Here is a 27,945-nt window from a genome sequence, read left to right on the forward strand (position 1 = left end):
GCCGGGCCTCTCCGCGGCGGCACCGCGCTGCACGCCGATTGGCTGGCGCCGTGGCCACGCGGAGTCCCCAATTGGCCGGGCGGGCAGCGTTGAAGGGCCGCCCTGCGCCGATTCGCCCGCCGCTTTCAAGGCCCGGGTTGGCTGGGCGGGCAGCGGAATGGGGCGTGCGGATTGGCCGAGGGGAGGGAGGTTGGGGTGGGGTAGGCGAGAGCCGGCCGCTGATTGGACTGGCCTGGTAAAGGCCTTGAGCTCAGACCGGCTGAGCGCTGGAAGGAGGCTGGACCGGAGGCGAGACTCTGAGCCCGCGTGATTGGCTGCGATCCTAGACGTTGATGGGATAGGGCGCCCGGGAGAACTGGGGAGAGGCGTTCGGGGTCGGGGCCGCGGGAAGGCGGGAGGCGCCCCGCCGCTTTCGGGGCCCGGCGCGGGGCACGCTGGGACGCCTCCGGGAAGGGGCGGAGCCGTGCGCGGGCTGCGGTTGGGGAAGCGCCGTCACCCGGAGGGGCGTGTTGGAGAAGGTTTCGCGGGCCCAAGCGGGGGAGGGGGGACCGTTAAAGCGCTGCACCGCGCCCACAGGAAGCTGCTTTAATGGTTAGGCCTACTCGGTACCAGGCTCTCGGCTGGGAAGGACCTTGAAGACCATGCGGTTCAACTTCCAATTTGCAGATGTGGAAACTGAAGCCCAGAGAGGGTATGCAACTTGTGCAAGGTTACACAGGCGGTTAGTGGCCTGGGCTGGACTGGACTCAAGCGCTCCTGACCGCCCTTGGCCTTAAACGCAGCTGCCTCTCCAAGGAGGTGAATGCTAATGCAGTTCTCTTAGATCTATTTATAGGGTTTGAGGCCTGTGCTGTTTTAAGGTCTAACTCACGTGGGATGGGCATTTGGATTCCTCTTAGACCACCCCCCATCCGTAGCTACCAGGTGCTTGAAGGAATAGAAATGTTTCATCCTGCGAAGGTGCCCCTATAGAGGCACAACCGTGAGCCAAAAAGAATGCGTACGGACATAAAGGATCGCGGTTCTTAGCCTTATTTAGTTCTGAGCCCTGGAGGAAGCTATTGAAGGCTTTTCCTGAGCAAAATGCACAGAAAGAAAATGTGCATACGGTTTGACTTCCCCTGACGTTGGTACATGGGCTCCCCGTGAAGAATTTCCTGAATTATTACGTTTTCATCCTGTTGATCTAGGGTTAATTGGATGTAGCTAGCGTATAGAGCTCTTTACCATGTAGCTTGAGCTTGTGGAATAATTGCCCTATTCTAGTCATACTAGGAGGAAGCCTGTCCTCTCGCAGAGGTTCCCCCCGAGAATTAGGAAAGCTGGGCCAACTACCTTCAGTCCTTAAAAGAGACAGAAGGGGTCTTTCTCTGCTCGAGATCCCTTTGCAGTTCTGAAGCTGGAAGTGTGGGGACACCATTCCTCCCCTTATCCCGTGACTGGTTGATTTCCTACGGCTTAGCAGTCCTCCTAACCGCAGCCTTTTGCTTCATCTATTAACTGAGGAAGAACTGCCCCGTGTGTGTGACTTTATGGGGAATCGATGAAGGTTAAGTGAGATGACATCCTTGAAAATCTTTGAATAGTCCTTATACGGATTACCCATGCTACAGATGATCCATAATTTTGTCTCACTCCAAGCCAGCTTCCCCTGCTCCCTAACAGTGTGCTGAGCCCCCCGCTCCGCTCAGCATCAGTCACAATGATCCCAGTGAGGGCAAATGGATGTTTAAAGTAGCTGGAATAAGATGCTGGGAAGATAAATATTTTGCAGCAAAGTTCCAGTCAAACATAAGATCCTTACCAAAAGCCGAATGAAGTGACTTTTTAGTTGAACTAGGTTACTACTGGTGCTGTCTAGTCCCTATCCAAAGCACTCAACACTAGCCTGTCCTCAGCAGGTGGTAGTGAGGCGTCATAACGTATTTAGCATACACGCTCCAGAAACACGCCTGAGTTCGTCTCCCAGCTCTGCCTCTTAGCTTGTGTGACTGACTTTGCTTGTATGTAAAATCAGGCTAATAATTGTCCCTGTTTCATATAGGGCTTCTGCAAGGTCTTAAGTGAGTTAATTACATGTTAAGGACTAGGAACACTGCTTGGCATCTTATATATATATTGGCTATTATCTATTTAGTGTGTATTTTGTACTCACTGAGTGGTTCTTGGTCCTTAGCCTATTAGGGAAGAAAGCCTTTAATCAATTAATCTCACAAACAAATGTGAATTGTAAAAGTGACAGATGCCAGAGAATGACTCAGGGGACTTGGAAAGCTTACCTGAGAAAGGGAAGAGACTTATTCAGGTGGAGAAGGGAGGAGCAGCATGTGCAAAAGCCCTGTGGTAGGTGGGAGCTTGGGGATTGTCAGGAACTGTAAGAGGGTCAGTACCCCCAAAACACAGAGAATGAGGGAATGAGATAAAGCTAGAGTGTTGAGTAGGAGAAAGACCATATGAAACCTTGTGTGCCATGCAAATGATTTTATCAGTATCCTAAGAGCAAAGGGCAGCTCTTCAAAGGTTTTGAGAAGGTTGGTGGTTGTAATGTGGAGATTAGGCTGGAAAAAGGGAAGCGTAGATGCAGGGAATCCAGTTAGGAGGCCATTGCAGTAACCCTGAAAAGAGATGATATTGTAGAAAGGAGAAGGGTAAAGGTAGTAGAAACAGGTATCAAAATTAATTGAACTTGGTAATTGATTGGCAGAAGAGGGAGGGGTCCCTGGTGCCTGCTGGATTTCTGGCTTGCACTGGGGAGTGGATGGTGATGCCATGTGCAGTGTTTCCCAGGTGGGAGGAATTGGAGGCCACATGGTTTAGTGGAACGGGGGGAGGTACGAGCTGTGTTTCTTTTCTTTTCTTTTTTTTTTAAAAGATTTTATTTTTTCCTTTTTCCCCCAAAGCCCCCCGGTACATAGTTGTATATTCTTCATTGTGGGTCCTTCTAGTTGTGGCATGTGGGACGCTGCCTTAGCATGGTTTGATGAGCAGTGCTATGTCTGCGCCCAGGATTCGAACCAACGAAACACTGGGCTGCCTGCAGCTGAGCGCGCGAACTTAACCACTCGGCCACGGGGCCAGCCCCTCCGAGCTGTATTTCTTGAGTTGTGTATGGAGGATGCAGGTTTTAATATGTTTTCTCTATGACTTTTTGAATGTCAGGAATGTTCATGTCCAGTGAACAAATTCTGAAATTAAAAAGAAACACAGAGTTCTCTTACTCCGCCGCTTCCTGCTGTAGGAGCCTGAACGAGTTCCTTGACCTTTTGCGTCTGTGAAAGGGGAGCATCTGTGCTGCACCATTGGGTGGTCTGAGCATAAACGGGAGCCCCTCCAAGGTGCTCGGTACAGGTGTCTCGTGCCCCGAGATGCTCACCATAGTCTGTGAAGCACGTGAATTCGTGATGGACGGATCAGTTGGCGATTCCCCACCCAGCCCCCCAACACCCCACAGCGCATACGTGTGAGAAGACTGGCTGCGAGGGGAGGCTGTGGCCCTGTGCCCCTTCTGCCCAAGCAGAGCCGGCCTCGGCCTCGCCAACAGTGAGGAGGGGTGGAGGCAAATGTGACGTCTGGAGGACTGAGAGCCCCTGCTTGGTAGTGGGGCAAGCTTCATCGCTGTTTCCAACTTCCACACTTCTCCCAAATAGCTTAGGACAGAGAATGTTCGCAGAAAAGCGGCTGAGACGTGGCTCTTTGATCTTCAACCCTCAGAAGCAGAAAGACTGTGATCATCAAACAATTTTCTCATCTCCCCAGCCCTTCTCTTCACACTAGGCTCCTGCCTTCTTTCTGTTCCTAGAACACAGCATGATCTGTGTGTCTGGGGACCTTGGCGTTGGCTGTTCCTTCCTATTATTCCTACCTTGGTTGAGATGTCACTTCTTCAGAGAGGCCTTCCCTGACCACCCTATCTAAGGTCGTTTCCACAGATACTCTTTTTTTTTATTTCTTGGCTGAGGAAGATTTGTCCTGAGCTAACATCCATTCCAATCTTCCTCTATCTTTTAGTATATGGGCTGCCAGCACAGCATGGCCGCTAATAGAGCAGTGCAGGTCCGCACCCAGGAACTGAACCCGGGCCGCTGAAACAGAGCGTGCTGAACTTAGCCACTAGGCCATGGGGACGGGCCCTCCACAGAATCTCTTTATGACAGGGCCTTATCCTATTATCTTCAGAACACTTCTCAATACCTGAAATTATCTTTTTTGTGCTGTCTGTCCCTGCCCCCACTAAAATGCAAGTTCCATGAGAGCAAGGATCTTGTCTGTCTTGTTTGTTGCTTAAAATTGTGCCTCACGCATAGTGGGTGTGAAATATTTGTGAAATGGTTGAAGCGTACATAACTACACATGTGACATGTCCTTATGGCCTGCACGAAGTGACTGTCTAGCTTTGTTAAAGGCACTTTATAGCTTAATTCACCTTCTTTTCCAGTCTTATCCACACCAGCCCCCACAAGTACCTCTGCTGCAGTCAAGCCAACCGTCTCCCTGTGTCCTACAGCGGTGCTCGTCCCTGTCCTGGCCTGTCCCCTGCCTAGAATTCCCTCCTTGTCCTTCTCTGTCTTCAAGGTTGTACTCTTGTTCATTTGTTCATTCAACTATGTTAACTTATTGGATGTCTCCCCCCACTAGGGCATTTCGAGTATAACATGAGAATATGATAAAGGCCATAAGAAAGGTACAAGTCAAATGCTGTCATGGAGCTAAAATTCGAGAGGACAAAGAGAGATTTCTTTTTTCCTTCCTTAGTTATGAGAACATTGGGTAGACGAGGGTGGATTTGAGGCGGACTTTGAGGGACTGGAGGGCTTTGCAGCGACGCCCTCTCTGACCAGGGTGGCACAGGGTGACCTTGGGAATGCTTGTTTCATGCCTCTGTGTCTCAATTTCCTCTTCTGTAAAATAGGGGTAGTAATCCCACCGGGGGTTGGCTTCGTAAGTGCGAGAGCTGCAGGGTCACGCAGGCACTTAGAGGGGCTGGCCTCGCTTGGTTTAATGCTCTGCTGTCGCCATGTTGAAATGCTGGATGATTTTTTAACAAGGGGCTCTGCAAATCGTGTCCTGATCTTGCCTCGTAGGGTGATTGCGAAGTCCTCAGAAGTTAGCACGGGGGCCTGGCATCTGAGGAAGGTTCAGGAAGTGCTGGCTGTTACACTGTTGTTGTTATTGTCTGCACTCTTGTAACAGTGTAGCTCACAGTGTACCTCACAGTTCAGCATTTAAACAGCCAACAAATGTTTGCGAGTGCCTGCTCTGTAAAGGTCCCGGGTGGGTCACAAGGGTGGGCAGGACAGTATTTCCTGTCCTAGTCGAAGTTGTGAATAAACCAGATGTTTTGAACATACTAATTAGTAATAAGTAACAAAGAATGTATGTCAAATGAAGAGTATAGGAATTTTGGAAAATAGATTTTGGGGCCCCACCTTCAGAGTCTTCCTGGTAGCTCTGGTGTGGGCCTTCAGAATCAGTGCTCCTGGTGGTTTTAATGAACAGCCACGGTTTGGGACCACTGGCATTAACTCTAGGGAGACCATGTGGAATAGAGACAAAAAGCTTGGCATTGGAGTCAGTCAGACCAGGAAGGGTTCCTGTCCTGCCATCTGTTACTCTATTACCTTGCATAAGTTACTTTGCCTCTCAGTTTCCTCATCTGTAAACATTAAAACCATACTTTTAAGATCAAATTTTTTTTGGAATTTTTTTTTTTTTTTTGAGGAAGGTTAGCCCTGAGCTAACATCTGCTGCCAATCCTCCTCTTTTTGCTGAGGAAAACTGGCCCTGAGCTATCATCCGTGCCCATCTTCCTCTGCTTTATACGTGGGTTGCCTGCAACAGCATGGCTTGCCAAGCAGTGCCATGTCCCCACCCGGGATCTGAACCGGCGAACCCCAGGCTGTCAAAGCAGAACGTGTGCACTTAAGTGCTGCGCCACCAGGCCGGCCCCTAAGATCAGATTTTAAAATGCTTGAAAAAGGGGCCAGCCCCATGGTCTAGCAGTTTAGTTCAGCATGCTCCACTTCAGTGGTGCAGGTTTGTTTCCTGGGTGCAGACCTACACCGCTTGTCAGCAGCCAACCTGTGGCGGCCTCCCACAAACAAAATAGAGGAAGATTGGCACAGATGTTAGCTCAGGGACAATCTTCCTCAGCAAAAAATAAAATACTTGAAAAAGCTGAACACATAGTGGACACTTAATTATGGGTTACTTCCTCTAGAGGGGGAGATGGTATCCCAGGAAGGGGCAGTCACAGAGGGCTTCCTGGAGGAGAGGATAATCCACTCCTACAGAGTATGATTTGAATGGGAGAAAGCCTTCTGATTATACACTTTAGCAACAGTCAAGATATTAGGTGATAATATTGGAGGAAAGCCAAGTCCCAAAATAATTGATGGGATTTAGTGGCTGATTAGGTACAGAGGAGAGGGAAGAATGACAAGTGAGTCCTAGGTCTGTATCTTAAGTGTTTGAGAGTGGGCCATTTTGAAAACAAGGTGCTGCATATGATTTCACTCATATGTGGAAAACAAAATCATGGATAAGGAGCACAGATCACTGGTTACCAGAGGGGAGGGGCTGGGGGGTTGGGCAAAAGCGGTAAAGGGGCACATATGTATGGTGATGGACAAAAACTAGAGTATTGGTGGTGAGCATGATGCAGTCTATACAGAAACTGGTATATAATAAGGTACACCTGAAATTACACAAAGTTATAAACCAATACAACCTCAATAAAATTTTTTTAAAATGTCAAAATAAAAATAAATAAGAAAAGGTGCAGGAAGGTGGGATAGAGGTTAGGGGAGAGGTTGTGAATCTAGTTTTAGAAACATTTGGTTTTTTGTGTTTGTTTTTGACTCTTTTTTCTTTTGCTGAGGAAGATTTGCCCTGAGCTAACATCCGTTGCCAATCCTCCTCTTTTTTTTTTTTTTTTTTTTGTGGAAGATTGTCACTGAGCTAATATCTGTACCAATCTTTCTCTATTTTGTATGTGGGATGCCTCCACAGCATGGCTTGATGAGCAGTGTGTAGGTCTGCACCTGGGATCTGGACCCACTAACCCTGGACTGCTGAAGTGGAGCACACAAAGTTAACACTATGCCAGCAGGCTGGCCCTTTGTTTTTTGCTTGCTTGAGGAAGACCAGTCCTGAGCTAACAGCCTCTTTTCTTTTGTTTGGTGAGGAAGATTGGCCCTGAGCTAAATCCATTGCCAGTCAGGAATGGAGATGGGGTTCTAAACCAGCCAGCAATAAGGGTGAGAGGGAGAAGAGGAGGAAGAGCAGAGGCAGGAAAAGAGGTGGGAGCGTGGACTGCTCAGAGTGGTAGTCGGCGTAGCTGTGGCAGGCGGAAGCCAGCCCCGGGGGTCTAGCAGAAGGTTCAGCGCTCTCACCGCTCCGGCCGGCGTTCGTTTCCCGCTCAGGGAACCACATCGCTTGCCTGCCGGCTGTCATACCGAGGTGGCTGCGTGTTGCTGTGATGCTGGAAGCTCTGCCACCGGTGTTTCAAATACCAGCAGGGTCACCCGTGGTGGACAGTTTTCAGCGCAGCTTCCAGACCAGACCGACTAGGAAGAAGGGCCTGGACACCCACTTCTGTAAAAAGTGGCCACAAAAGCCCCATGAATGGCGGCGGAGCATTGTCTGATAGAGCGCCAGAAGGGGAGAGGGTGACGCAAAAAGCCCAGGCAGGGTTCTGCTCTGCTGCCCACAGGGTCACCAGGAGTCAGAATGGGCTCCAGGGCGCTAACAACAGAGTCGGAATAATGTTCCCCCAAAGATGCCCACGTGCTAATTCCCTGGACCTGAGAATGTGTTACTTTACGGGGCCAAAGGGACTTTGCAGATGTGGCTGAACTGAGAATTTTGAGATGGGGAGATTTGCTTGGATTATCTGGATGGGCCCGATAATCAAAAAGGTCCTTATAAGAGGGAGGGGGGAGAATGAGAGAGAAGGCAACGTGATGAGGCCGGAGAGAGATGGAACCAGGGAATGTCAGCAACCTCTGGAAACGAAAAGGCAAGGAACAGATTCTCCCCGAAAACCTCCAGAAGGAACACAGCTCTGCCAACCCATTTTATTTTTTTGGTTTTTTAAAATTTATTTGTTTTGTTGTTGTTTTGAGGAAGATTAGCCCTGAGCTAACTGCTGCCAATCCTCTTTTTGCTGAGGAAGACTGGCCCTGAGCTAACATCCATGCCCATCTTCCTCTACTTTACATGTGGGATGCCTACCACAGCATGGCTTGCCAAGCCGTGCTATGTCCGCACCCGGGATCTGAACTGGTGAACCCTGGGCTGCTGAAGCAGAATGTGCGCACTTAACCGCTGCGCTATTGAGCCGGCCCCGCTGCCCACCCATTTTAGACTCCTAACTTCCAGAGCTATGAGGGAGTAAATTCATGTTGCTTTAAGCCACTAAGGTCATAGTAATTTGTTACAGCAGCATTAAGAAACTAACGCAATAGTTAACAGCTAGAATCAACCTAAATATCTAACAATAGTAGGTTAAGTTATAATACATTGGTCTGATGAACTGTTATAATTGTAGTTAGCCATTAAAAATCATGCTGTAGGGGCCAGCCCTGTGGCCGAGTGGTTAAGTTCCTGTGCTCTGCTTCGGCGGCCCAGGGTTTTGCCAGTTCGAATCCTAGGTATGGACATGACACTGCTCATCAAGCCACGCTGAGGTGGCGTCTCACGTGCCACAACCAGAAGGACCCACAACTAAAAATATACAACTATGTACCAGGGGGCTTTGGGTGAAGAAGAAGAAGAAAAAAAAAGACTGGAAAAAAAATTATGCTGTAGATCACCTAATCATGTAGAAAATTCTCATAATAGACTGCCAAAGACAGAAAGCAAGTTATAATAATTGTAGGTGCTTATGTTAAAAATTCATCAAGCTGCACCCTTAAGATTCATGCATTTTGTGCACTCGACTATAGGTATGATATACCTCAATAAAAAAGTTTTGCAGATTGCATGTAGATGTCCTGTTTTGTTCAAAGAAGAGGAGCATCTGTTATATCTGTGTATCCAGGAATAGGAAAAAGACTGGGAGTGTGGAAACCAAATGTTAATAATAACTGTCTCCGGATGGCGGGATTACAGATGATTTTATGTTCTTTTTTGGTTCTTCTCTGTGTATCCCAGTTTTTCTTCAATGAACGGGTATTACTTTTTTTTTTCTTGAGGACGATTAGCCGTGAGCTAATATCTGCTGCCAATCCTCTTTTTGCTGAGGAAGACTGGCCCTGAGCTAACATCCGTACCCATCTTCCTCTACTTTACATGTGGGACGCCTACCACAGCGTGGCTTGCCAAGCGGTGCCATGTCCGCACCCGGGATCCGAACCGGTGACCCCCGGGCTGCCAAAGCAGAACGTGCGCACTTAACCGCTGCGGCACCGGGCCGGCCCTGGTATTACTTTTCTGATCAGAAAAAATATTTTAAAAATTAATTTTTTAAAGTCAAGGGAAAGTGGTAGGGAGAAAGTTTGAAGAAGGATTTGTTAGTTCAAGGGCAAGGAGCCTGCAGCACCTGGCACCACCAAGCCTCTATGGGTACTTTTCTGAAAATAGGTGATGATTTTTTCTTGTTTCCCCTTCACCCCCTAAAAGCAGAAAGGGACTCAGTACTGGGGACACAGAAGGAAGAAGAAGAAGGGGAAAAGCAAGAATGTAGAGCAAAGCTTGCTGCACCCCGAGTTAGGAGGGCCTCAGAGACGTGATGGAAGTGGAGCAAATTATTTAATTCCTCGCACCCCGCCACCTCCCATGCTTGCCAGAGAGCCTGCACACACAGCAGACGCCCTCGGCCGTTTGCTCCTGTCATTCTTTCAATCCTCCTTTATTCCTTTTCTTCGTTCTTTTTCTAATTATCAAAGTCACATATACTCCTCAACGGAGAAATTTTGAAAGGCATCAAGAGTTAAAAAGCAGAAATCACCGGTTCCCAAATTATACCCACCATTTAAAATACTGGCATATTTTTCCCAACATAGTTCAATTTTAAATGAAAAGTGGAGTATTAGTGTGTAACACTTTTGGTCACCCTCCCCCAAAAATGTACTTTTAAGAGTTTTAAATTGGTTCAACTCTTTATCAGTTTGCGTTAAAAAACAGCATGAACTAAACATATTTAAACCGGCTCTGAATGGGTTTTCACGCTGGGAGTGCAAAGCAGAAGGAAGTGAAGCCTTTTCACTTTGACTTAAGTTTTTTAAAAAGTACCAATAGAATCAGCTAAAGATTGAAAATCACTGAAGTGTGCCCACTAGGTCGCAAAGCCGGAAGCTCCCTGAGGCCCGTCTTCCTGGCCAGCGGTGACGGAATCCTGTCCTCCGAGCCACTGCTCTCCTAATCTTCCTGTTCTTTCTCCCTTTCTTTCATTGAGTACACACTCACTCTCAGTGGTCTGCTTTGTTGTTTGGGGGAAAGCAAAGCTCTTTCCCTCCTGTGAGTCTCCTTTATCCTTACACTACCACCACACTCACAACACTTCTGACCCCAGATGTGTGGGGTTTTCCCCCACCAACAATTCTCTGACACCCGCCGAATGTTCTGCGATTTAACTCAAGTCTGACGTACTCCTTGGAGGGAGCGTCAGTTCCCACAGGTTAAGGGCGTAGTCCCCCGAGACTGCCCCCCACTTCAGATGCCAATACCGAGTAGTAGGCCACCAGGCTACCCCTATCTTCCGTCCTACATGGCTACACATTGGAGGTTCCCGTGACCCCGTCCATGGGATCCATTAATTTGCTAGAGTGGCCCACAGAACTCAGGGAAGCACTTCCTTAGAATTTACCAGTTTATTGAAGGACATGATAAAGGATGCAGGTGACCAGCCAGATGAAGAAACACAGAAGGCGAAGTCCGGGAGGGTCCTGAGTGCAGGAGCTTCTGTCCCCGTGATGCAGGGTCGGTGAGCCGAGGAGTCGAAAGAAAGATTTCTTAGACTCTCAAGATCTGGCAGTAGTGCTCTTTTATTTAGAGAATAGTGTGGAATAGCATGGGGACAGGACCCATGGGCAGGCAGAGCTCCTGCTGCTGCCCCCGCTGGCATGGGGACAGGACCCATGGGCAGGCAGAGCTCCTGCTGCTGCCCCGAGTTGAGGGTTAGGGCTAATTTTATAAGGCATGGGTACGTGACTTATTTTTACTGGAGAAAAGAAAAGATGATGTAAAAAGTCATTAAATGATTTCAGTGCAGATGGGGTCTGGTTATTGTGCGGTCATATAACTTTAGATACGAATCTGGCCATATAGATCGGCATGTAGGTGAGGATGCCCTGGGCTTCTCTCCCTGGGGCGGTCCTAATTCATACCATAAAAAAAGTCCACTGGGTCATATAGTTTGGCATGTAGGCCAGGTCACCTTGGGCTTCTCTAGCTGGGGCAGCCTTAATCCACATCACCCGTAGAGCTGGGGTGCAGCACTCCCCCCCCCCCACCCCGGTTCATGGATGTGCTCACTCACCTGGAAGCTTCCCCAACCCCCTACTCTTGGGCTTTTAATAGAGGCTTCCTCATGTAGCCATGATCAGTTATTGGCTCCATTTCCAGCCCCTATCCCCTCTCCATGAGAAGGGGAGAGTGGAGCAGTGCTGAAAATTCCAAGCTTCTAATTATGGCTTGGTCTTTCTGGTGACCACCCTCCATCCAGGAGCCCACCAGAGTCGCCTCATTGGACAAAAGATGCTCCCAGTACTCTTATCACTTAGGAATTTACAGGGGTCTTAGGAGCTCTGTGCCAGGAACCAGGGGCAGAGACCAATATATATATTCTCTGTTATCTCACATTTGCGCACTTGGTGTGCACACACATATCTTTTTCTCCTGTTAGACTATAACTCAGTGCTTCTCAGCCTCAGCACTCTTCGTATTTTGGACCAAATACTTCTTTGTTGTGGGGGGAGGGGAGGCCGTTCTGTGCTTTGCAGGATTTTTTAGGAGAATCCTTGCCCTCTACCCACCAGACGCCAGCAGCACACCCCTCTCAAGTTGTGACAATCAAAGATATCTCCAGACTTTGCTAAACGTCCCCTGGTGGAAAAAATCACTCCCTCACCCCCTGCAGTTGAGAAGCACCGCTAGGCTCCTCGAGGTTGGAGGCCACGTCTTGTAAATTCCTGTATCCCCTAAAATGCATCGCACATAGTAAGCATTTTTATCATCCAAACAGTGTCATTGCCTCATGAAAATAATAGCTAATATTTATAAAGCCCTTACTCTTTGTACTGTTCTAAGCTCTTTACGCGTATTAGCTCATTCAATCCTCACAGCATCCCTGTGAGATGGGTGCTGGTGTTATGCCCTTGCTACAGCTGAGAAATTAAAGACTCAAAAAGGTTAGATTAGTTGCTCAAGACCACTCACCTGGGAAGTGACACCTGGGATTTGAACCCTAACCCAGGCAGTCCAGCTGCAGGTTCTGGGCTCTCAACCATTTTCCTACCTACCGCTTTTTTTTTTAACTTCCTGGGAAAGATTTGTCCTAAGCTATCATCTGTGGCCACTCTTCTCTCTCTATTTTTTTCCCTCCCCAAAGCCCCAGTACATAGTTGTATATTTTAGTTGTAAGTCCTTCTGGTTCTTCTATGTGAGCTGCCACCACAGCATGGCTACTGACAGACAAGTGATGTGGTTCCTTGCCCAGGAACCAAACCTGGGCCACCAAAGCAGAGCGCGCTGAACTTTAACTGCTAGGCCAGCAGGGCTGACTCTCTACTGCTTTTATTTACTTCTTTATTTTGCTGAGGAAGATTGTCCCTGAGCTAACATCCATGCCATTCTTCCTCTATGTTTTATGCAGGATGCTGCCACAGGTAGGCTTGATAAGCAGCGTGTATGTCCGCACCCGGGATCCGAACCCACAAAACCTGAGCCGGCGAAGCAGATCATGTGAACTTAACCACTACGCCACAGGGCCAGCCCTGCCATTGCTTTTAAATACAAAGAAAAACATCAACTCATGAAAAAAAAAGCCAGACATTGTCCATCTGCCTACAGAATTTGCATAGGCGAACCACATGGTAAAAATAAAATTTCCTATTCTGCCTTTTTCACAAAATGTGATAGAGCAAATTACTTTGCCATGTTGCTAAAATCTTCTAAATTCTTCGAATGGCTAAATCGTATTCCATCAAGAGGACAGACAGTAAGCTAACAGAACCAGTTCGTTTTTATTGGGCATTTTGGTTGTTGCTAATATTTTTTTGAAGGAGAATTTACGTGCAATAAAGTGCACCCATTTTAAGGGTAGAGTTTGATAAGCTCTGACAAAAGTATAAATCTGTGCTACCACCAACACAATCAAGACATAGAATATCCCCTTCGTTCCTTTCCGCAGTGATGTGCTGAAGCTGGTCAGCATCCTGGCGCCAGCTCAGGAGAGCCAATTACATACGTCTCTTCTCAAATCTGTGTTTAGTCATGTCACATTAGTAGCTCACAAGTGGCCGTGGTGGGAGTGTCTACACCACGGAAATAAGGAAAGTGCCAGAAATTGGGCTTTTTTTTTTTTGAGAACTAGTTACCAGCACCACAACTTATGCCCCTTTGCAGTCAACCCTCCATCCGTCAACCACAGTCTGCTTTCTGACATTTTATTTTGCGTTTTTTAGAATTTTAGATAATTAAAATCATGTAGTATATAGTCTTTTGTGCCTAGCTTCTTTTGCTCAGCATACTTTGGAGATCCATCGACGATGCCACACATGTCAATAGTTCATTCCTTTTCGTTGTATTCCATTGTATGGATATACAACGTGGCCAGAGCCTTTATTGTGGTTTCACAGGAAGGAACGTGTGAGGCAGGATCAGCAGGCTTAAGATTGACTAGTTTAATTTCATGGACTCTGCGGCATAGGGACTGTCCCTAATTATCTGGTCCTTTGGCCCTAGGGCAGAAGAAGTGACCTGAGAGTGAGAGCCGGTGAGAGCCTGATAAAGCAGGTGGTTGGGGAAAGGGCTTTCATTGGTTGGTTTGCATAGAAAAGGTGCACTGGCAGGTGGGTAGTTTATCTAAGAATTGGCTAGTCCTGGGAGAGGCAGTCTCTCCAGGGTCAGCAAGGCCCCAAGATGTCAGTGCATCAGGAAATATAGAAAATAAAAAAAAAAACTATGAGTAATACACCTTCTTAAAAGGTTAATCTAGAAAAACTCTGAACTCAGGGATGCTAAGCCTAGCAGAGACAAGATACTGCACGGTATTGAAAAGCAGGGAATTAAGTAAAGACTGCATACCAAATGGTGAGACCTTCTGGCCCCCTTGTCACATGTGGCCCTAAGATTCTCCCAGCCAGGCTAATGCCCTCAATCACTAGGTTAGAGGACCTCTCGCTGGGAAAACTTGACCAGCCCAAGAGGAAATACCTGTGGATACTGTATTAGTTTCTTAGGGTTGTTGTCACAAATTACCAAAAACTTGGTGGCTTAAAACAAAAGAAATTTATTCTCTCCCAGTTCTGGATGTCGGAAGTTGGAAATCAAGGTGTCAGCAGGGTGGGGTTCCCTCCGGGGCTCTAGGGAGCTTCCTTTCCTGGGCTCTTCCAGCTCCTGGTTGCGCCAGCTGCTCCTCGGTTTGTGGCTGTGTCGCCAATCTGCCTCCATCTTCACGTACTTTCACCTCCTCTCTCTGGGTCTCTCCTCTCTGTGTGTCTTATAGACACCTGTTATCGGATTTAAGGCCCATCCAGATAATCCAGGATGGTCTCCTCTCAAGACCCTTAATTACATTTGCAAAGACCCTTTTTCCAAATAAGGTCACATTCATAGGTTATGGGGATTAGGATGTGGATATATCTTTTTGAGGGCCACCATTCAACCCACTGCAGGTACCAAGGCCTGAGAGTCCCCAGTGAAAGCTCCCTGTAGTGATGCCACCACTGTTTCATGAATGCAGAGCTTCCAGACAATTTTAGTGCCTCAGTCTTAACCATGAATGGACTGTCAAAGATCAACAGGAAGTTTAAGAAAGTTTCCAAAGTGAAAGACAAAGACCAAACAAATAAACAAGAAAAAGGGAAATTGGAGAATAGAGAAACAACACAGAGAACAGAACAAAACAAAATCTAAACTTAAAAAAAAAAAGATGATAAATATTCTCAGAGAGATATGAAGATGTTGCGTCTATGAAACAAGAACAGGAGGTTATAAAAAAAGAACATTGGGAATAAAACATGTCTTAAAAATATGATAACCAATAACTTCAATCAAAGGGTTAGAAGATAAAATTGAAGAACTATCCTTAAAAAAATGGCTGGAGGGGGGCTGGCCCCGTGGCCGAGTGGTTAAGTTCACGCGCTCCGCTGCAGGCGGCCCAGTGTTTCGTTAGTTCGAATCCTGGGTGCGGACATGGCACTGCTCATCAGACCACGCTGAGGCAGCATCCCACATGCCACAACTAGAAGAACCCACAACGAAGAATACACAACTACGTACCGGGGGGCTTTGGGGAGAAAAAGGAAAAAATAAAATCTTTAAAAAAAAAAATAATAAAATAAAAAATTAAAAAAAAAAAAAAATGGCTGGAGGGGCTGGCCCCATGGCCGAGTGGTTGAGTTCGTGCGCTCCACTGCAGGCGACACAGAGTTTCATTGGTTCGAGTCCTGGGCGCGGACATGGCACAGCTCATCGAGCCATGCTGGGGCGGCGTCCCACGTGCCACAACTGGAAGGACCCACAAAGAAGAATATACAACTATGTACCAGGGGGCTTTGGGGAGAAAAAGGAAAAATAAAATCTTTAAAAAAAAAATGGCTGGAAAATAGGCATGAAAAGATTTTTAAAAGCTAGAGGTAGCCCAAAAGGACTAACATTCAACTAGGAAGAGTTACGAGAAATAGAACAGAGAAAAATAGAGGGAAAGTGATCATCAAAGGAATAATTCAAGAAATCATCTCAGAACTGAATGGCCTAGATCTCCAGAATGAGAGGCCCACCGAGGGCCCAACATAATGGATGAAAAAGAAATCACTATGTTTCAGATCATTGAGTAGAGAGGAAGGTTACTAAAACCTTCCAGAGAGAAAAAGCAGGTCACATTCGAAGGGACAACCATCAGAATGGCACCATGCTTCCCATCAGCCAGGCTGGAAGACAGTGAAGGAACGCTTTCAGATTATTTATGACCTATAATTTTACGAAATAGCCAAATTGTGAATTCAATAAAGTAAGCACATTTTCAGACATGTGAAGTCTTAAAAATTTTACTTCCTACCAGTGTACCCTTTCTCAGGAAACTATTGGAGGATGTGGTACACCAAAATGACAGAATAAACCAAGAAACAGGAAGACATGTGATTCTGGAAACAGGGTATTCAACATAGGTGAGAAATGAAGAGAAGCCCCAAGATGATGATGAAGGGAAATCCCAGGGTGACAGATGGCCTGGCAGAAGGCCTAGAGAGTCATCAGTCAAGATTGCACCAGGAGGACAGAAGGCTCCAGAAGGGATGTCTCCAAGAAATAAGATGAGAGGAACAGAGGAAAAATTGATACCTTCGGTGATGGTGGAGAATAAATTCATTATGGGGACGTGGAAAACTAAGCAAATAAAAACTGATTTGTCCTCATTAATAATTAACTCCAGGAAAAGTTTTTTAAAAAACTGAAAAAGAAACAAAGCTTCATCGTAGTAGACTAAATAGCTTGGCTGCGAATAATATTTACAGAGGTGTAATTGTGTAAACAGAGTATATGGAACTCCACCAACCCCAGCAGGCACGGGCTTTCCTGCTTGCAGACTACATTCCAGCCAGCAGGAGCTCTTTGTTCCAGCTATCCTGGGGCCCTTTTGGTTAAACAGGAATTGATTTAATTAAATTCAATTAGCTAATTAATATATTCATAAACTAAATTGTTGAATTAAAATATCAATAAGAAAAATGGGTCTAAGCAAAAGGCAGTGGATGAAAGTATACACACACGCACGTGCATATTTTTTTCTTTTTATAGACTAAACACCTGGAAAAGATGGTCTGAAGCTTTCAACTTGTGTTCTGCTGATCTGAAAACTTTTGATTTACCCAGACAACGTAGCATAGTTTATACCCAACCTTCATCCCGTTATGGGGAAGTTAAGTTGTGTATATTTGAACCCAGCATATGTTAGACTGACCCTTAACACATTATATGGTAAATTTTTTCCTAATTCTCTTTTTATTTTTCCACGAGACTGTGAGCAATTCGAGGACAGGCTCTTGTTCTTTCCTCTGTAAGGTTCTGGCACCTAACACAGACCTTGGCTTTTTTTTTTTTTTTTAGTCTAAGATTTATTGAGTCTCCACAGAAACCAGTTTAAGATGACGAGCACATCCAATATTTGCAGAGCGTCCAGTTGCTCACACAGCACGGTCACGTCCCTCTGCCCCCCACCGAGGTTGGTGTTTTTACTGTCATCTCCTCCACCGTTTCATTGTGCAGAAAAGGACCTGGTTTCAGAGAGGGCCTTGCCCAAGGTCACACAAGGCAGCGTTGGAGCCTCTGGCAGAACCCGGGTCTCCAGTCTCCCAGTGATGCTTTTTTAAAAAAAACTTGAATTGTGGTTAAGAAAAAATTACCATCTTAACCATTTTTAAGTGTATAGTTCAGTAGTGTTGTGTATTCACACTGTGGTGCAACAGATCTCCAGAATTTTTTCATCTTGCAAAACTGAAACTCTGTATCCATTAACAACAACTCCCCATGTTCCCTCACCCCGGCCCTGGCAACCACTGCTCTGCTTCCTTCTCTACGAATTTGACTTCTCTGGACCCCTTATGTGACTGGCTTATTTCACTTAGCGTAACGTCCTCAAGATTCATCCATCTTGTAGCATGTGTCAGAATTTCCTTCCTCTTTAACGCTGAATAATATTCCATTGTATGAATGTACCACATTTTGTTTATCCATTCATCCATCAATGGACACTTGGGTTGCTTCCACCTTCTGGCTATTGTGAATAATGCCACTATGAACATGGGTGCACACATATTTCTTCGAGATCCTGCTTTCAGTTCTTCTGGATTTATACCCAGAAGTGGGATTTCAGTAATGATTTTTTTCTTTGATTTAAAAAAATTTTTTTTTTCCTTTTTCTCCCCAAAGTCCCCCAGTACATAGTTGTGTATTCTTCGTTGTAGGTCCTTCCAGTTGTGGCATATGGGACGCTGCCTCAGCGTGGTTTGACGAGCAGTGCCATGTCCGCGCCCAGGATTCGAACCAATGAAACACTGGGCCGCCTGCAGCGGAGCGCACGAACTTAACCACTCGGCCACAGGGCCAGCCCCTCAGTAATGATTTTTTTTAATTCTCCATCTCATTCCAAAAATGATTGGAGGCCAATGTCCTCGCACCTTCATAAATATTTTTTTTACATGTTCTGAATCTTGAATGAATGAACGAAGGGGCCAGAATGGAACAGAGGAGACAATAGAAAGGAGTGGCCTAAAAGAAGCCTTTGACAGAAGAAAGCTTTTCACCTTTACCCTTGGGAAGTAGCTGCAAATAATTAACTTCAGAGCCGTCAGAGACGGAGTGGAGTGGCCAACTCTTGTTTTCTCACCTACACTAAGGTCTCCAAAACCTTCCCAAAGTTATGTTCAAACAGAGTAAACCTTATCCATATGAAAAGGTCACAGAGGAGGGATACGGGATTCATAATACTTGGCCAGGTGCACAGACTCAGATATTCTGGGCCTGTCTCACGACCTCCGGAAAGGATCCAGGCAGAGTGGGGGCTGGTAGAATATGCTGATCATGTCAGTACTCAGCTCCAGACATTTATGCTAGATCTGACTCTTCATGAAAAGCTGGAAATCTGGATTTTTATGTGAAATATGATTTTTAGAAGCTGGTATTTAAATTTCAAAAAGATTTTAAAAGCATCGTGGAGGTCAAAGAGAAAATGCAAATTTTCAACCTCTGGTGTGTAGTTCTGTGGGGCATTTGTGGTAGTCAGTGACGTCTGGGGAAGAAGTGTATCTGGTTTGTTCCAGCAGAGCTGGGAAGAGGGTTGTGGTAAGGTGGCTTAAATCAAATGCCCACACGTGCGAAAGCTCTGCCCTTCTGCACTTGGGTGATGTTTTGTGTGCTGCAGGCTGATAGGAAATGGCCCAAAATGAACCATTAAGTTCTCCACGATAGTATATCCCTCCTGGTCAGATTGGAGAGCTAAACCCCAGGTTTTACATCCATTCTGTGAGATTTGACTGTGCCTACTTCACAGAACCATTGTAAAAATAAAACATCACGGGTCTGGAAAGGTGCTGAATTTTTCCTAAAATGTAATACAGGTGCTAATCGGGATAATTCTTCAGCCATGAGCAGCTCAGAGGAGTGTCATGTTTTTTGGAATGGTGGCAGCTTCTACCAGGGCTGACCTAGGAGATGCTGGGCCCAAGTCTGGCTGGAAGAAATCACGGGGAGAGAATGTCTTAGCAGTTCTGCTCCGGTGGGTTTGAGAAAGAGGCGGAAGACTGACCTTTTCTGAAGGCGGCGTTGGAGAGTCGGTGTGGCCTTGAGAAATACACACGGCCAGAAATGGTGTGATCCTGCTCCAAACAGCTGGGCTCACCCTTGGGCTTCATGAACCTCACACAGGAGGTTTCGACTGAAGTAAACTTATGACCTTTCCATCAGTTCCCTTGAGTAAGTTGGGGTTTTATAAACTATTTCATATTTCCACTTAGAAGGAGACTTGTATTGTATTGAGACTGACTTGTATTACTTAAGAAGGTAGCGCAGCTTACTGTGACTACTAATAATATTATAACATTAGTAGTATTCCTGTAATGCTTTATAACTTACAACCACCTTTCATGTATTCTTCTCATTTTGTCCCTTGGAAACTCTATCAGATAGCCATTATTATTCTCATTCTACAGATGAGGAAACTGATGGTTTCCCACATCCTTTAGCTAACGCTTAGTGTCTTTAATGTGGCCTAAGTCCCTCCCTCCTCTGGCCCTTGCCTACCTCTCCATCCTTCTTTCACCACTTTCCCAAGAGCTCTCCTTTGTCCAGCTATTTTGGATTTCTTTTTGTTCCTTAAATAGGTCAGGTTCTTTTCAGCCACAGGCCCATTGCACATGCTATGTCTTCTTCCTAGAACACGTTCTCTCTCCTCTCTGCCTGGCTAGCAGCTACTCATCTTGCAGGTCTCAGTTTAACATTTCTTCATGGAAGCAATTCCTTAACATCCAGGCTACAGTGGGCTCCTCTTATACTACTCTGTGCTCATTCAATATCTCTTGTTCCTGCTAGATTGTAAGCTCCATGAGGCAGAGACCAAATCTGGTTCTGCAGCCTCAGCGCCTAGTGCAATATCCTTTTGCCCTGAAAGCTTTTGTAGCCACTGTCTGCTGTCTGGATCCTACAGTAGAACTGAGGCACCAGAACCTTGCCCTCAAGTCCAGTGCTGTGGAGCATTTCTGACAAGCTTCTGACACTTCAACAACCACTCCTTTGATTTGTGACCAAAATGCACACCTCCCGCATCAGAAGTAGCAGGTTGTGAGGCTAGAGCACAGCACCACTGCGTCACATGCGATAACGACTAGAACAGGCAGGTGCTGATCCCGCCTCTTATGTTGTTTCTGTGATGCTCACATCCCAGTGAGAACCTTTGCCCAGCATCCTATTTGAGGTGGTCAAGGGTGGGTCACAGATGACAGGGACATTTAAAGCTGCCCAGACTCTTCCTACCTGAGGTCGTTTCTTGGTCTGGTGCACACTCGGGTCATTGATAGGTAGATGGCACGTTTATTTTATTTGTTGGAAGCGGTGAGGTAAGTCACCAGATTAATGGTGCAGATGCAGGAGTGGAAGGGACACAGTTGCTCAGGTCGCGCAGCAGGCATTCAGCAGGTAAGCAGGCCCCGTGGGCGGAACTCACGGCCTCAGTTCAACAACCGCGGCAAGTTGAATTCCCTGCAGATCACAATCTACGAGAAGGGCACTTTCCCCCCACTTTTTTTAAAGCCACCTGCATCTCTCCTCACCAGTCTTTGTGAAATTCATCGCCATATAACTCCCTAAATCCAGTTGATGGTGACAACAACCAAAATGTGTAGCTAAACACCCAGGCAGCAGCGTATAGGGTTGCAAATGTTAGTTCCAAATATAGTGCAGTTCACATCTCCAGTGAGGAAAGAACATGGAGTGAATTCATTACACGAGCCACTTAAACTAATTGAGCCAGGAGCTTAAAGCCACATTCCTCAAATGTGTGCACTCCACAGAACTGGCATTTCACATCAGGCAGTCAGGCTGGAAAACGTTCAGGAACCAATGAATCTAAACGAGGAAGAAACGCTTCTCAAGGTGTGCATTTGCCAACTGTTACTTTGCTCTCAAGCCATCTTTGGTGACGATGCTTCATGACTTAGAGCGTGACAGGAGGGTCGCAGGTCTGAGCCTGGCACACACAGCTGTGTGAGAAGACTAAAAATGTGTGGCGCTGTTACAAGGGGGAACAAGCAAAGAGGGCACAGTGTATCTTTATTACCAGAAATAATTGAATGCATAAACTAGATTATAAAAGCAGCTGGAAGAATACGTAGGCAGAATGTTCCCTAGACTTATCCAGTAGTCAGGATTGTCTTTGGGAGGTGGGTTTATAGGAAGGGATAGTCACTAGGTTTTTTTTTTTTTCCCTTCAAAATGAATATATATTACATTTGCGAACAGAAATTGAATTTAAAGTGGATGGGGGTTAGTGACACAATTTCTTAGATGAATAGAAACTTGTTACTATGAGGTTGGTAAAGAAAAACAAATATTATGTAACTATTTTCTACCACACACAAAAAATACACTTGCATATGCTGGATGTACTACAGGGTGGACTGGGGCCGGCCCGGTGGCTTAGTGGTTACGTTTGTGCTTTCCACTTCGGCAGCGCGGGGTTGGCAGGTTCACATCCAGGACACAGACCTACACACTGCTCACCAAGCCATGCTGTGGTGGTATCCCACATACAAAAAAGAGGAAGATTGGCACAGATGTTAGCTCAGTGACAATCTTCCTCAAGCAGAAAGAGGAAGATGAGCAAAAGATGTTAGCTCAGGGGCAATCTTCCTCACCAAAAAAAAAAAAAAAGAGAGAGAGAGAACAGGGTGGACCAATACAACTTTCCTCAGTGATGGATATGATCTCTGTGCTGTCCGACACAGTAGCCACCAGCCATATGTGGCTACTGAGCACTTGACATGTGACTAGTGCAACTGAGGAACTTAATTTTTTATTTAATTTCAACTTAAATAGCTACACTTATTTAATTTAAACTTAAGCAGCTCGTGGCTACTGTATTTGGACACACAGGTAAAACCTTCCATTTGCTGAAAATAAGAAATAACAGTGTCAGCAGGGGTACGAAGAGAAGACCAGATTTGGTAGTCAAGAGACCTTATGTAAGCCACGTACTGTTTTGCTCTCTCCAGTAGAGTCTGTGCACTCTGTGATCACTGTAAGAATGAAGGATGAGCCCGCACTTCTTTCCACTCGTAAAGGCCACAGCATTAGCTTCATCCTACCACACCGCTTCACATTCTTCCGACTTTCAAGAGCTCCACTGATGGAAGAGGGAACTGACCCGTGAGGAAAGCAACAGTCATCTCATCCATCCTCATTCATCTCAAATATGTTAAATGTTTTGTACTTTTTCTTATAAACTGTTTCTCTCCATCATCTTGTATTCTATGTTCTTGTCTTGAGACTTCTCCCATTAAACCATCATTTAGTATACTGTTTTCTTCGTCTCAACTTCTTCAGAAGTCTAATAAGCACCAAGAAGAGAGTATCCATAAGATTAGTATTTCAACCCCAATGATTGAAATTGCAGTGTAATAAACCTGCACAATTTGTCAAATTGATGATAAAGGTTACGGTTGGTTGAGGTGGGAGGGAGGTGGATGTCTCAGAGGACCACACTGGTATGGTCAGCCAAACCATGGCAAGACGTAATTTTTTTTTCTTCTGGGTTGTCATCTTAATTGGTGGATCGCATGTCTGCTGTCAGTTGCTGGCAACCTCCCTGAGAAAGCACAGGCTATGATAGTAAGCTATGTTCCTTCTCTGTTGCAAATTCCACCCCAGTGTTGGAACCAAAGCTCAGCAGTGAAAGCTACAGCTGCCAGACACCAGGATGGAATCAGAGGAGCGATCAGAGTTCTTTACAAATGGCAGTAACAACCCAATCGACTTCCCTTTCTCTGAAACTGCCATCTATCACAATGTTTGCCATCAAACGTCCTAGTACAACGACCAATCCTGTCATTTGGTTTCCCGGGAAAGTAGTTGTTTGGCCCAATGTTTTACTAACACCAGGATCTCTTCTCTCATACTCTTGCATTTGAAACCAAACACCTTGACCACTTTGCATGCATCAGGGTTGCTACAAGAATGTATGGTCCATCTTGGGTGAGTATTTTTTCATTATCACAAAAGATAAGATCATGTCTTATTTGAAAAAAAAAAAAACCCAACTCTGAGATCCTAAAACTAGTATCTAGTAAGAAGAGATTCAATTCTCATCAGGTAATTTTATTTATTTATTTACTTATTTTTTGAGGAAGATTAGCCCTGAGCTAACTACTGCCAGTCCTCCTCTTTTTTTGCTGAGGAAGCCTGGCCCTGAGCTAACATCCGTGCCCATTTTCCCCTACTTTATATGTGGGACGCCTACCACAGCATGGCGTGCCAAGTGGTGCCAGGTCCACACTGGGGATCCGAACTGGCAAACCCTGGGCCACCGAGAAGTGGGAACGTGCGCACTTAACCGCTGCGCCATCGGGCTGGCCCCTATTTTATTTATTATTTTTAAAAAGATTTTATTTTTCCTTTTTCTCCCCAAAGATCCCCCGTACATAGTTGCATATTTTAGTTGTGGGTCCTTCTAGTTGTGGCATGTGGGACGCAGCCCCAGCGTGGCTTGATGAGCGGTGCCATGTCCATGCCCAGGATCCGAACCCATGAAACCCTGGGCCGCCGAAGCGGAGCATGAGAACTCAATCACTCGGCCACGGGGCTGCCCCGAGATATATTCTTTACAAGTAATTTCAAGGAGTTCCTTGTGCCCTGAAATCCATCCTTAGAAACTTCAAGTTAAAAATTCACCCACCACCATCCACTGTTGTAAAAGACTTTACAGCTTCCCACTAATAAAAAATAATATAAAATTATCTATAGGAAGTATCAACACATTCATCTTTCTTTCCAACCTTCTGATTTCCACCAAAATTTTTAACCAAGAAGTATTTGGAAAAAGGAAAATTACTAAATATCTTTAAAGCTGTTGCCTGGGTCCAGTCTGACTGTATGATCTTCTCACTGAGACATGACAATTAATGGGAATAACACAGGTTTTGGAGACTGGCAAGCTTGGATTGACCACTGGTTCTGAGAGTTATTTGCTGTATAACTAATTTAGTTAATTTTTCTGAGCCTGCTTTCTCATCTGTAAAATGAGTATATTAACTATTAGATAGCTACTTGGAAGACAAACAATAAATTAAAACATCTGATACAGAAAAGGTTGGATTAACATCTTTACAGACCCAAAGCATCAGACTATGGTGCCTAAATTAGTCAAGATTTTAGCAGAAAACAGAGAACACGCTCAAACTGGGTAACTTGAGGAAAGTTTAATAAAGGGACTGTTTACAAAGATATGGGCAGAGTTCAGGGAAAGCAACAACGAATAATGGAGTAATCCAGAGCTAGTAAAGGAGCAGTCCTTTCTGTCCCTAGATTTGAAGGGGCAAGGAGAAGGGGCTAGAAGCTAGAGAGGGCTGCTTAACAGGAGTTGTGGGCTTTGGTAGAGGGACACATAACCCACGTGACCCGGCAATGAGGGAGCTGGGGGAATAAACACTCTGCTCAGAGAATCCTTTCCTCAGGCCTTTTGATCTGAGGGTGTCACTAATTGGATCAACACAACCTGAAGTCAGAGGGCAAAGGAGCCTGTTAATGCAGTCCACGTGGGTCAACACCTCCTGGGGTGCAGGACTGGACGGAGAGTAGTTTTGAAAGGGAAATGGAAGATATCCAGCACAACCTCTCCCCAACATAATTCAAATGACTATTATACACAAACCCTGCATATATGCCGAAACTAAAATAACTTCCTTCCAGAATTTTTATTTATTTATTTTTTTGAGGAAGATTGGCCCTGAGCTAACATCCAGGCCCATCTTCCTCCACTTCATATGTGGGACGCCTGCCACAGCATGGCTTGCCAAGCGGTGCCATGTCCGCACCCGGGATCTGAACCAGTGAACCCCAGGCCACCAAAGCAGAATGTGCGAATTTAACTGCTGTGCCACCAGGCTGGCGCCCAGAATTTCTGATTGTAAAATTCTGTGAGTTCTTTATCTGAGTGTAAAATTCTGTGAGTTCTTTACTTAAAGCAGTTTTCTTAGTCTTTTTGGTGCCCCAGCTTTGCTGGTGCCTTAGGCGCATGCCTGGACGGCCTGCAGACAGCCTTGAGCATGGCACCTAGACAAAGATGCCTCAGTAAATGGGAACTGGTAAGTCTCAAGTTAACTCCTGAATATGGATTCAGAGAAGATCTAAGAAATTTCTGAGAACCCAGAACTAATTTAGAAGGAATCTTAGGATCTCTGTTTAGGAACCATTCATTAGGAATTCAGGAACTTAATTTTCTTAGACTTGAAAAATCCTATGGTAGTAAAACTTATAATCCTACTGAATGATGGGAAAGTTTTTAGTTTCTTATCAAAGAGAATAAAAGAAATCAGGACATCAATTTCACATTGACATTTTTATTAACGCCAACTGTTTTTTAATTATTATTTTTTTAAAACAATAGCACAAAAATGTTTCAAGGAAGCAGTCTCACAATCTGATGACCTTCTGAAATACAGTTAAGCCACACCAAATATGAATTCCTGTTAATTACACACAAAAAAATACTTTTTAAAGAAAAATAAAAGGAAAAAGAAAGAAAAGAAGGTAGGGAGAGAGGAGAGGAATGAGCTGTAGAGTTAAAACTCCCAGGACGGGCAAGTGAGGCTTGTTAGTAGGATACACTGTTGAAGCAGAGTGGCACACAGGCTCATAGTCTCTGTTTTGTAACCAGTCACCGCTAACGTCTAGGCCCTGCAGCAGTCACCACTGACTCCCTACACGCCCAAATGCATGGGGAAGCCACTGTCGATATGTCAGAAAGAGGCTCCACGGTCGGCCTGTCAGACAGCTAAGACCTTTTTCAGCAGAACAGCTCCTTCAGAAAGGCCTGGCTGAAAAACCTTTCCATTCCCACTGTCTCACCTATATGCATTTCAGGGTTCTTAAAAGTCATCTTAAAAAAGAAAGAAAAAATAATGTATATCAGTTTCTCTTATTTAATGTGGCTATAAAAGATGTTTCCTTATTATTTCTTTATCTCTAAGAAGGACATCTGGGGTGGGGGTTGGGGATGGAACTAAGGGGAGGAAAAAACCCAGACCAGGATAGGTGGTTTTTTTTTCATTTGTTTTTTCTTTTTTTTTTTTTGGCCAAGGGGTCACACAAAAGGGAAGGCAAGGAGGAAAACTACAATCCTTGGTTCAGATTGAGTTATGCAGGAAAATATATCTTCCTGATCAGTCCCCATGCCAAAAAAAATAATAAAACCCACTTGGAATTATGCACAGACTCTGACTATGTTATACAGCTATCAGCCTTCCATGTTCAACCATTCCCAGCAATGGACACTACCCTTGGCTTGTAGGCTGCTTGGAGAACCCACTTCACAAAAACCCTCTTCCCCCAGAAGCCTCTAGTTTCCTTTTGGTAGGTTATAAAAACAGAACATCTGTCATTAACAGGAGAGTGTTAAATACTTTTAACCACTGACAAGGCTTCAGGAAGTTTCACAGTTTCGTTATGCTCTATTTTATTACTATCATATTTACATTTTTATTTTTTATTTTTATTTTTTTGCTGAATTGCTGATTTTCCTTTTTCAATAGAATTTAATTCTGGAGTGTGAGCAGGAACCAGTTAACTACATTCATTGTCCAACCCCCACTGGTTGAAAGAAGACTCCAAATTCTTGGCATATGAATCAGCTGTTGGGGAGCTCCACCTCGTCCCTGCGGCGGAGCAGCAGACCCGCAGCGGCGCATGCTCAGGGTTCACGCTGTGGCTGGGGAGGCCTTACGCTGAAGGAGGTACTGGTGGATGCTCTCAGCATCTCGCTTTAGCCAAGCAGCATTCAGCAGGATATTTTCACAACACTGCTGGATGGTACGCTCAGCTGATGGAGCTGGGTGACTCTCGAAGAAAGCCTGGTATAAAACCCAGAATGTAGGATCATTACTGGCAGTAGTAACAAGTTAATATCACAGGTCATGAAAAAATACCCACTGGTCTGTAAGGGATTCATGAGTTTCACTCATGAAAATTTACTACTGCCACCCCCAGGCTAAAAGAACAAGCAGCTCCTTGGCCCTGCACACAGTTCTCCCCCAGATATCACACGCTTAAAACCTAATCAAAAGCTAATAGTAGAGAGAGAGAACCTGTGGCCTTCTTTTAGGCTCCTTGTGCAATGGTTCATCGAGGCTTTGGAATTAGGCCTGGGACTTGAATCCAGGCTCAGTCATGTACTCACCCGTGACTTTGAGTAAATGAAGCACTCTAATTCTGTTTTCTCATGAGATATTTTCATATGAGAAAATATTTACTCCAGGAGATTAAAGAGACAGCCCATATAAACAGCATAATACTTGGCACAGAGTACTTAATTTCTAAGGGGTGATAAAACTAAGAAGCTTAAATTGCTGCTATATCCTAATAATTTAATACTCCACAAACTCACATTTTTCATATAATAAAACTATTTATGAGTTTATTATAATATATCACAATGCTTGCTGATTAAAGGTTGAAGAAACCATTTTCTAATGAGGTATACCTGGTTTCACAGGAAACAAAGCAACTCTTAAATACCAAGCA

General features: G+C 45.3%; 1 protein-coding gene and 1 long non-coding RNA gene across 2 annotated transcripts in view; one reads left to right on the forward strand and one right to left on the reverse strand.

The window, feature by feature from the left end:
• Window positions 1-267: 267 nt before the first annotated feature.
• LOC124246515 (uncharacterized) lies at window positions 268-22,726 on the forward strand. The gene is made up of 2 exons (XR_006890522.1): window positions 268-691; window positions 22,425-22,726. It is a non-coding gene; the product is annotated as an uncharacterized LOC124246515 (long non-coding RNA).
• A 3,025-nt stretch (window positions 22,727-25,751) lies between these two features.
• Window positions 25,752-27,945, reverse strand: part of NPEPPS (aminopeptidase puromycin sensitive) — a 78,236-nt gene continuing 76,042 nt past the window's right edge. The window contains exon 22 of the mRNA XM_046675511.1: window positions 25,752-27,275. Coding sequence (XP_046531467.1) covers window positions 27,123-27,275 — 153 coding nt within the window. The 3' untranslated portion in view covers window positions 25,752-27,122. The remainder of the gene's footprint in view (window positions 27,276-27,945) is intronic.

This window comes from Equus quagga, chromosome 11 (assembly GCF_021613505.1).
Source record: "Equus quagga isolate Etosha38 chromosome 11, UCLA_HA_Equagga_1.0, whole genome shotgun sequence".
In the NCBI taxonomy this organism is placed as follows: domain Eukaryota; kingdom Metazoa; phylum Chordata; class Mammalia; order Perissodactyla; family Equidae; genus Equus; species Equus quagga.